The following is an 11,355-nucleotide window of genomic DNA, read 5'->3' on the forward strand; positions in this document are numbered from 1 at the left end:
CTAGGGTACTTTGGACCTTAGTAACCAGATTGCTGAGTTTGCAAACTGGAGAGCTGCTGAATAAAAAGCTAAATAACTCAAAAAACACAGATAATAAAGACCAATTGCAAGTTGTCTCAAAATATCACTCTTTACCTCATACTAAATGTTATCTCAAAGGCAAACAACCCCTTTAAGGGCAATTCACCTTCATTAGTAATAACAAAAAACAAACCTGACCCTAAACCCCCAGAAATGTATTCAGCTGACCTTTTTATCCCTCTTTTTATTTTTCAAATATTGGGAGGTACGTAATTGTGAAGTCTGAATGGAATATGGATAGCAGGAATCTGAGCCCCCCACCCAACAACCAGATGCAGCATGTTAAAGGGGAACTATTGTGAAAATGAAAATTTTATATAAGCTTCCTCATACTCAAATAAAAAACTTTTTAAATACAATCAATTAAATATTCTGTGCTGTTTCTGAATCAAGTTTATAGGGGTCCGTTTACTAAAGTGCGGTAAATCTGACTTTAAGTTTCCGCACAGCGATGTGCTCAGAAGTCATTGCGATCACTTGCGGTAACTACGTTAATGAACCAGCTTACGTTAGCGGTAATTTTAGCGAGTTTGAATTTTCTGGCGACAATTTATGTTTTTGCGAATATTTATGCTATAAAATAGTCTTGTTTTATGGCAGTTATTATGGCAATTTTTACTGTGACATTTATGGCCAGAAATGCATCTTCAAAACTCATAAACTTTATTGACTGATGATTATACCATCCAACAACACTACATAGGTAAAATTTTCCGAATATTCTTGCGTAAATGTTGTCTTTTGCACATTTTGCTGTTTAGTAAACCAGGTGTTAATGTGTACGTATTGCTATGCGATAACTGGCAAAAACATATTTTTGCACAAGAAAATTCGCAAATTTATATTTACCGCAGGTTAGTAAACAGGCAAAAACATATTTGCCGACAATTTGTCTATATTTTGTGTGCATATTTTTACCGCGCTTTAGTAAACGGACCCCATAGTCACTATTCCTCTCTCAGCATCAGTTTCTCTTCATTCAGGAGTTGGGTGTCAGATGAATGATCCATAGGGGGGGCTCCTTTTGCCTAGAAGATGTATTAGAGCTCACTCGATTATAATCACCAGACATTAGTGATGTGTGGGCTGACCCGATACCAGCGGGTTCGGGTCGACCTCGCAGTGCTCCTCGCGAGTGGCGGGTTGAGCTCTTCTCCTGCTCTTCCCGTCCACCACCTTCAAATGCCAGCATCCGACTTCCGGTTTTATAGTGTTGCGTCTGCTCGCCCCGCCCCTTTTGTGACGCCATCGGTGGGGCGGGTCTGACCCGCACATCACCATCGCTACCAGACATCATGTCTCTCTACATGCAGGATTTGTGCAAAAGGCAGTTATTTTGTTACATTTTGTTTGTACTGGAATCAGTTATTTGAGGAAGCTCTAATTCATCTCCTAGAAAAGGGACACCCCCTATAATATATAGTGGATCTAACGGTCAATGAATATCTGACACCCAACTGCTGCATGAAGACAGAATGCTGAGAGAGGAATAGTGAAGATAAACTTGATTATTTCAGACACAATGCAGGATTACTAATTGATTGTACTTCAGTATGAGGAAGCTTAGATTACATTTTGGCGATAGTTCCCCTTTAAACAGCATACTATCATACCTCCCAACATTTTGGAAGTAAAAAGAGGGACAAAAAATTTTTTCCCGCACATAGCGCAGCAATTTTTTGGACCACACCCTTTCTGTGGCCACACCCCCTAATTACCATGTTTGTTTTACAAAATTTGGCAAGGTTATGAAAGTTTGAAAATATTTCTCCTTATCTAAACTGTGTTTTTGTGTCTCAAAATTGTTACAAAGTATCTTATTTGCACCTGTTAACTGTTCTGGGCTCTACTAAAAGCCAATTAAGTGAGAAACTTTGTTTCTTTTTCTGGCTGTTCAGTGCAAAGAAAAGAGGGACTTTCCAGTACAAATGAGGGACTGCAGGTTGAGCTGTCAAAAGAGGGACTGTCCCTCCGAAAAAGGGACAGTTGGGAGGCATGTACTATAACGCGAAGGAATAGGAAGCCATTCATTCTTTAACATAGTCTGATGCTGTAGTTTCCATAAAGTAATTTCTAACACACTTAAGTTAATAAAAAGGTGAACTTTTCCCCGTGTCCTCGTTAATTACAGTGGGCAGCAGTGCCAGACGCTCCTACAGGAGACTATAAGTAGGCAGGGCACCCGCCCACATTCCCACAACTACCAAATTCCAAACAAGCAACCGTTGCTCAAACACATTTCCGGTTCGGTCGCTACGTACTTGTTAATCACGTGCTTTCAGCGCCGTCCCATGACATTACGTCACGCATCTTTCTAAAACACCATTGGCCGCTAGAGAAACGTTTTTTTCAGTCCTTTGCCTCTGCCTTAGCCAATGAGAGAGACGTGCTTTTTACGAACTGTGTTTTGTGTGAGGTGTGTGCGGACAGCTGAGAGTGGGACTTGGGCCCACAGTGATGTACAACCGAACCCCTGGGGGACTCTGACTAGTCTTGGATGTCGATGCCTGTCCCGCAACAGCTTCAAGCGGGTAAGATGGAATTTCGGGACAGATCTTTGTTAGTGACGGGCTTGCTTGTACGTTCGCAGTATGCTGTGTGTTTGGGCTGTTCAGTAAAGAAATCCGCCATAAAGCAAAGTGCTGTGAGACTTCCAGTAGTCTGTACTTTGTTTTGCATCGAGCACGTCGTTCTGCCAGTGAAGCTTTTCCCTGCGTGGGGGAGACGCAGCGTGGGATGAACCCAAGTGAGGCTTCTGCAGGGTTGTCAGGTGGAACTTTCTAAAGTCCGCTACACAGCCAGCCCAAAACTAACCAAGGGGCACTTCAAAAGTAGCCCAAACATAGCACAATAAAAAGTCTAAAAAATACACGAATATATATGAAGATATGCCTTTTTCAGATTTTTCCATGATGCAAAATGGGACAGATGGGGACCCAGGAGGTATAGGGGTCCCATAAGGCCCTAATACACATACAATTCCAATAAGTATTGGTAAAAAAGTTCAACCTTTTTTGGTGGCCGGCAGATTTTGCCCCAACATTGTCTGAAATTGAGGAAATGTTTAAGAGTGATTGAAGACTGTGGTACAGGGCCCAAAATCTGGTAACTCCCATTGCATGCTGGGTATTGTAGTTTTGCATTGAACTTGGCAGCTGGCAATTTGGTAAACAAAAATGACATTACCCAACATGCATTGGCAGACGCAGGCTTTTCACTTTTTTGCTGGTTTTCAAAGTACAAAAAAGCCAAAGGCCCCGAAAAGTAGTCCAAACCCATACCATGGCTAGTTTGTACTTTCTAAACCCGCCTGGGCTTTAAATAATTAGCCCAATTTGGCTGGAAAACCGCCAACCTGACAACCCTGGGCTTATGTCTGTGAGGGCAAGTGCAGTAAGCAAAGCAGGGTAACGCACGTTTGGGGGTGGGGGGGCAGTGGGTAGTAAGTGGGATTTATACCAGTCATAATGTGGTTGGACACAGCCTGGAGAAAAACATTTTGTGGTGGTTTTGTCTCCGTCCGAGGGTGAAAGGTATTACATGAGATGGGGCTCAACGTTCTGGAGGTGGAAAGCCTTCTATGGGTTCTTCTTCTCCACAATGGTCTGGAGGTGGGAGGCCTCACACGGGGGGCCCACAGTGGTACAGAGGTGATGGCCAAAGCAGAAGTTTCAGTAAATTAAAAATTACATCACTAAACACAGTTTATATAGTGAATAATATACCCCTATTGTAAAATATGAAGGCATGGCGGTCAAAGGTGGAGTACCTTTATACTGGTCGTGTAACTCTGGGTATGGTTATAAGACATGATTAGTGATGTTGTTTCTGTCTCAACACTCACTAAAACTAGTTTATTATAATAAACCAAGTGCTCTCTCTTGTAAAACATTACACTTCACCTTCAAAAGGGGTTGTTCACCTTTTAAATTATCTTTTAGTATGATGTAGAGAGTGATATTCTGAGACAATGTGCAATTGGTTTTCATTTTTTATTATCTGTGGCTTTTGAGTTATTTAGCTTTTTATTCAGTTGCTCTCCAGTTTGCAATTTCTGCAATCTGGTTGCTAGGGTCCAAATTACCCCAGCAACCATGCATTGATTTGTCATAGTAACTGGAATATGAATGGGGGAGAGCCTGAATAGAAAGAGGATTAATAAAAAGTAACCATACATTTGTGTTTAGATGGGGTAAGTGACCCCCATTTGAAAGCTGCAAAGTCAGTAGAAAAAAGGCAAATAATTAAAACAACTATAAAAAAAAGACTAATTGAAATGTTGCTTAAAATTGGCCAATCTGTAACATAAATAAATGTGTCTTAAATGTAGGGATGCACCAAATTCACTATTTTGGATTCGACCGAGCCCCTGAATCTTTCTTGAAAGATTCGGCCGAATACCGAACCGAATCCGAACCCTAATTTGCATATGCAAAGGGAAGGGGAAAAATGTTTTACTTGTTTTCTGACAAAAAGTCATGTGATTTCCCTCCCCACCCCTAATTTGCATATGCAAATTAGGGCTCAGATTCGATTCGGCCGAATACGAATCCAGCTGGAAAAGGCCGAATCCCGAACCGAATCCTGGATTCGGTGCATCCCTACTTAAATGTGAAGTTTGATGACCTGTATAAAAGTATTTGGCTATGTGCTTTTATATGGTAATGGAACTACTTTGGGACTTGTATAACTAATATCCTTATATTTTAAGATAGGGTACATTATTCACTATATAATATACAAGGGCCATAAATATCCTGAAAATGTATTTAGTGAATAATGTACCCACTTTTGTAAAATATAAATCTATTAAAGGTCACACAGGGGGCAAAGCATAGTGCAGTTGCTCCACTTACACTTTTAACATGATGTACTGGGCTGATTATTATGTAATTTTGTATGGTTGAGGGACGGATTACATAAATGGCGAAGGTTGGTAGCCATAACCATTCTTTCAAGGGCCACATCCAGCCTCTGGACTGCCTTAGTAAGGTACAATTTTCTAATGAAATAATACATAAATTGATTGCATGTAAAATAATTTATCTTCTCTGTGCAGGAAGAGTGCAAAGCTGCCTTGGTAAGCTGCCTTGGTCCTTGCTGCTGGCTCTACATAGCAGATCATAATAGGAGAAGATGCAAGCTGTTAGGGAGGCTCACGTGGGAAGTGAAAACAAGTCCTCTGTGATACAGAAGACCAGCTGGGAAAAAGGAAAAGAAAATTGCATGGGACCACCACCATCATGTCTTCCACAAAGCAAGGAGAAACAAACCATACAAGCAAACAATTTGAAAGTTCCACAGAAAAGCAAACTTCCAGTGTCCTTAAAAACAAAGCCACCTCCTGACTTTCAGAAAATGCACCAAGCGTGGCAAAACCAGTTTCAGAAGGTATTTGGGATCTTTTATTTAAAGGGGTTGTTCACCTTCCAAACACTTTTTTCAGTTCAATTGTTTTCGGATTGTTCCCCAGAAATAAATACTTTTTTCAATTACTTACCATTATTTATTTTTTACTGTTTTTCCAAAATCTAAGTTTAAAGTTGAATGTCCCTGTCTCTGGTGTTTCAGTCTGGCAGCTCAATAATGCAGGTGCAGACTCTAAACTGTTACAATTTTGCTAAAAAAAATTTGATACATCTCTCCGCAGCATCTCTGGAGTATTAACAACTATTGTTATATATATAGCTGCCTCTAATGCAACCCAGAGATTCTACTCAACAGGGACAAAGAAAGAAAGGTATCAACTAAATGTATCAATTTAGAACTGTTTACAGGGTTGGCGAACCCACCCCTCCCAGAGCTGCTTTAGAAGGTGAAAAAGGACACTTTACACTTCAATATTAGAAAAACTGTGACACAGAAAATAGAAAGTAATTGGAAAAAGTCATTATTTCTGGTGATCTATCTGAAAACAACTGGTTGTTTGAAGGTGAACTACCCCTTTAATATATATACACACAGTTACCAGGAGGTATCTTAATAAAGAGGTATCTTATAAAAGTATATTTTAGGTGTATTCTGAACAACTTTTAGTTGGCTGTCATTAATTTTATGGTTTCTGAATCAATTTGGCCTCTTGCTAGCCTGCACGAAAAAAATTCTATTTGATCAGGGTGACTGAACATAGAAACCAAAACACTGACTGTGAGGGATCACTTTAATTTGTGCCCAGTGCCAGATGATTGTACTGCAAACCTATTTTATTATATGTGCATATATTTAAATTATATGTGCAAAAATACAGATATACACTAATACTAAATCCGCTAATAGCAAATATGTAGATCAAAAATTCCAAGCAGAGTGCTAGCAAATGTTTAGAATGTTATCTAGGCCCAAAATTGCGGAGTATTCACCCCAAAAAAGCTTATATTTTGTGAAAGTACACACCCTAGTAAAAATTCCGAATCCATAGATTCATCTGAATGCCCAGAGCTTACAGTTTACTATATTATTACTCCTACATGTCGTTTGGTACGAAGATTAAGCATCTTATAGTAAGTAGACCCTTCATACTTTTGCTTCCGATCCCAAAATGGGTAAATTACATTCTACTCCAAACTACGGCAAAGCTTTCCAAAATGTTGTGTTTTTTTACTAAAGGGGTGGTTCACCTTTCAGTTAACTTTTAGTTTGTTATAGAATGGCTAATTCTAAGCAACATTTCAATTGGTCTTTATTTTTTATATACCGTATATACTCGAGTATAAGCCGAGTTTTTCAGCATCCTAAATGTGCTGAAAAAGTCTACCTCGGCTTATACTCGGGTCAGCGGGCAGTAGCTGAGATTGCAGTCACTTTTAATCATTCCTATACCAACAGTTCATTTGGGGAGAGACTGCAATATCCCACAATGCCCTCTGTTGGTTATATGAAAGAATAACAGTGCCCCCTCTGTTGGTTATATGAAAGAATAACCGTGACTGCAATATCACACAGCGCCCTCTGTTGGTTATATGAAAGAATAACAGTGACTGCAATATCACACAGCGCCCTCTGTTGGTTATATTAAAGAATAACAGTGACTGCAATATCACACAGCACCCTCTGTTGGTTATATGAAAGAATAACAGTGTGCCCTCTGTTGGTTATATGAAAGAATAACAGTGACTGCAATATCACACACCACCCTCTGTTGGTTATATGAAAGAATAACAGTGACTGCAATATCACACACCACCCTCTGTTGGTTATATGAAAGAATAACAGTGACTGCCATATCACACAGCGCCATCTGTTGGTTATATGAAAGAATAACAGTGACTGCAATATCACACAGCGCCCTCTGTTGGTTATATGAAGGATTAACAGTGATGGCAATATCACACAGCGCCCTCTGTTGGTTATACAAAAGATTAACAGCGATGGCAATATCACACAGCACCCTCTGCACATGGTAGTGGGACAATTCACAAAGTAATCCGTTTGGCAATGCTCTGTCACCATCAACTTTGCAAAGAAGTCCGGTTGATCACTGGGGGGGGTCGCTTTGGCAGAATGTGCGCTGCTGGGAGACAGGGCTGTAGTTGTGTCTAGGCTTATACTAGAGTCAATAAGTTTTCCCAGTTTTCGTAGGTAAAATTAGGTACCTCGGCTTATACTCGGGTCGGCTTATACTCGAGTATATACAGTAGGTTTTAAAATTATTTGCCGTCTTTTAACTCTTTCCAGCTATCAAATGGGGCTCACTGACCCCATCTAAAAAACAAATGCTCTGTAAAGCTGCAAAATTATTGTTAATTTTTATTACTCCTCTTTCTATTCAGACCCTCCTATTCATATTCCAATCTCTTATTCGAATAGTGCATGGTTGCTATTGTATTTTGGATCCTAGAACCCAGATTGCTGTAATTGTAAACTGGAGAGCTGCTGAATAAAAACCTAAAAACTTAAACTACAAATAATAATAAATGAAAACCAATTGCAAATCTCAGAATATCTGCTACATCATACTAAAAGTTAATTTAAAGATGAACAACCTTTAGAGCTTGTCCACCTTCCAAAACTTTTTTCAGTTCAGTTGGTTTCAGGTTATTCATTTGTCCAATTCATCAGTTTCCCTATACAATTTTAAATCTATATATATCTTTTTTTGTTTTTTCTGTAGGGTAAAGCCGTATCTAAAAAGTCCTGTACTCGTCCTCGGCCTTTCAATTTGTCACAGAAGGGAGACAAGTTTCAGACAGCATCAGTCACTGATGTTGGTCATCCTGTGGCAACTTCCTTCAAAATTAAGTCTCCTGTTGCAGGACTTACAGGTCGAGAGCCATTAAGTGAAGTATTTCATGGACACAATAACACAACTAATTCAAAAGGTATGTTAAGGATGCTTCTTATTCAATACATAGTTTCTTTTTAATTCTGGAAAGAATCCCTTCAGGGCACAAGACTCAGTCTTGTACTAAGTCACATCACAGAGGCAGGATCAACTTATGTGTCTGTCATGGGCTTCCTTTGTGTTATTCCACCCTCTGGGACGCATTTATAAACTGATCGTGAGATACAGTAGAACCCCCATTTTATGTTTTTTAGGGAACCAGAAAATGGATATGGAACTTTGTCAGTTCTCTCTCATGACCTTGCATAGCCGAGTGAAACATTGGTTTATTGTTTAGTGCAGATTAATGGTTGCATACTTATGGAATTCTTCCATCTTTCAGATGGTCCCAAGGTGCATTTTAAAGCTGACTCTGCAGCTCTTAACAGTATCCTTTTTAATGTTGGCGTATCTACTGCTGGGGGAGCAACTGGCAAGCTGAGCTTGGCACAGAGGATTCCAATAAGAATGTCCTCAAATGCACATCCTTCCAGTGGCAAGAACATAGTAAGATATGGAAATCCGCTGTTGATAATGAGTAATAAATGAGTGTCTATTTTACTACATGTTTAGCAAGAAAAAAGTGTCTTGTTTTCCAAATAACACTGTCTTTATTTTGTCTTTTCATTTAATTATTTTAAAGATGGTCCGAAATTCCATGTACACCGCAGCATGCAGCCATCCAGCTTCATCTCTAGACAGTATCCCCCGCTTCTCCTGGCTGCCAACTAAGGGTATGTTGCTTGGGTGCATGGTTGGTAAAAAAACAAACACAAGAGCAACATCTCTAGATTTATTGTGGTTGGTTCAGATGAGAATGTTAATTCATTTCTGCAACTTTAGTGTTTTCCATAGTTGTAAAGGTTCTGTGAAGGTTCTGTGACTTCTGCTTTCCACAAGGTACATAATTCTTGTTGTTTAGATAACCGGGCCATTTATGAATATTGCTCATAGCAAAGAATAAACCGTTTTGTAAATCTACTACAGGTATATTATCCATTATCCGGAAACCCAAAATCCAGAAATCTCCGAATTATGGGAAGACTTTTCCATAGACTCCATTTTATCCAAATAATTCAAATGTTTAAAAATGATTTTTTTTCTCTGTAATAATAAGAGAGTAGCTTGTACTCGATCCAAACTAAGATATAACTAATCCTTATTGGAGGCAAAACCAGCCTATTGGTTGTAATTGATATTGAAATAATTTTTTTGGACATCCAAATTACGGAAAGATCCGTTATCCAGAAAAGCTCAGGACCTGAGCATTCTGGATAACCTGTCCCATACCTGTACAAACTAGAAAAAGAAAGCAAGGTTTGATTGCTGCAATTCCCAAAAATCTTTAATTTTGATCTGCAAATAGCTCATGAGTTATAACAGTTGCATTTAATCCTGATCTCATTTTGGAAAAGGAACATTTATAACCTTACTCCTCTTTTCTTTTCAGTGATGTTTGTTTTGCTTTTCCTGTGCAGGTACTGAGACAAGGACCCTCCTAAAACAATATCTGAAAACGGAAAACCGCCCCCCTGATGTGAGTTTGCATGAACATGCAACATCTAGAGAGAAAAGTGCTGTTCCATCCCAGGTCAGCCATTGCTTTGTTTGTTAAAATACATTTTGAGATTGTTTATTTGGTTTGTCAGGTATGTTGAAGACTATATACAGTAAAGCTAGATGTCCATATTATCAGCCTCTGTAACTAAATGTTTGGAACAATTTTCTCTCACCCCCACCTCCATAAAAATAAATTTGTTTGTATGAAATCTACTAACCAGAATATGCTTAAAAAAAAAAAAACCTCTAAAATACAGCAGCACCATTTCCCATAGTTTCCTACTTACAATATTTAAATAAGTTTTGTTTGCTGTATTATATTGACATTGCCTTGTCAATTATGGTAGCTAGGGCAAAATAAATTCAAACTATTGGCAAAAAAACCTATTGAGCTTATTTGTTATGTAAATGTTCCTCGTATTTTTAAAGTGTGATGCTCGATGTTACAAAAAGACCTCTTGTTTTTAAAAGCCCTGGCCCTTGGTTTTCAAGGTTATAGTTCTTATCTATATAGTAATAGGTGGCTGGGATTTAATATGAAGTCGCATATGACTGCAGGTTCTTAACCCTCATGTGAATTTTTCCACATTCCAGTTCTCAAGACTATAAGCTGGTTGAATAGTAATATCAGTGTGTGCCATGTGAGGTAGCGAGCTCACCTCACAGGCCAGTTACAACAGATGCAAGACACCAGTCGGAATGCCATAGTAAAATGGAGTGGTGCCAAATCAGACCAAAAATGAATACATTGTTAATACTGTCTATGATATATAATAAAGTGGTTGTTCACCTTTGCTTTAACTTTTAGTATGATGTAGAGAGTGATATTCTGAGACAATTTGTAATTTTGGTTTTTGAGTTATTTAGCTTTTTATTTTGCAGCTCTCCATTTTTCAATTACAGCATTCTTGTTGCTAGGGTCCAAATTACGCTAGCAACCATACATTGATTTAAATAAGACACTGGAATATGAATAGGACTTGACTAGAAAGATGAGTAATCAAAAGCAGCAATAACAAATGTGTAGCTTTACAGAGCATTTATTTTTTAGATGGGGTCAGAGCTTTGAAAGCTTTAAATAGTCAAAAGAAAAAGGCAAATAATAAAAAAAAACTATATAAATAATGAAGACCAATTGAAACATTTTTTTTAGAACTGGTCATTCGGTAACACACTAAAGGTTAACTTAAAAGTGAAACACCCCTTTAAAAGTATTTCTCTCCTACCTTTGTAAGTGTAACAGTGTTATAATTTTTTAGAAAACAAATTACTTTTTTAAATGTTTTTGACTCACTCCTGTGTAGGTTAATCCAGTAATGCAGCAGATGTCGGTACCTATGCATACATCTTATCCTAGCAAAGAGATCTTTACAAAGCAGAACAATGGGCCAGAG

At 38.6% G+C, this 11,355-nt stretch overlaps 1 protein-coding gene across 3 annotated transcripts in view; it reads left to right on the forward strand.

Moving 5' to 3' along the window:
- The first annotated feature begins 2,358 nt into the window (after positions 1-2,358).
- The window catches only part of LOC108708554 (tastin), a 19,827-nt gene continuing 10,830 nt past the window's right edge, over positions 2,359-11,355 (forward strand). The window contains exons 1-7 of one of the 3 annotated variants that reach the window (XM_041582492.1): positions 2,359-2,612; positions 5,141-5,472; positions 8,192-8,399; positions 8,745-8,908; positions 9,045-9,135; positions 9,880-9,992; positions 11,266-11,355. The exon at positions 11,266-11,355 is cut by the window's right edge and continues 20 nt beyond it. In XM_041582492.1, the coding sequence (XP_041438426.1) occupies positions 5,218-5,472; positions 8,192-8,399; positions 8,745-8,908; positions 9,045-9,135; positions 9,880-9,992; positions 11,266-11,355 (921 nt within the window). In that variant the 5' untranslated portion in view covers positions 2,359-2,612; positions 5,141-5,217. The remainder of the gene's footprint in view (positions 2,613-5,140; positions 5,473-8,191; positions 8,400-8,744; positions 8,909-9,044; positions 9,136-9,879; positions 9,993-11,265) is intronic. The other 2 variants (XM_018247380.2, XM_018247379.2) reach the window with 2 other exon arrangements.

The sequence above is a fragment of the Xenopus laevis genome, chromosome 2L, assembly GCF_017654675.1.
Source record: "Xenopus laevis strain J_2021 chromosome 2L, Xenopus_laevis_v10.1, whole genome shotgun sequence".
NCBI lineage: Eukaryota > Metazoa > Chordata > Amphibia > Anura > Pipidae > Xenopus > Xenopus laevis.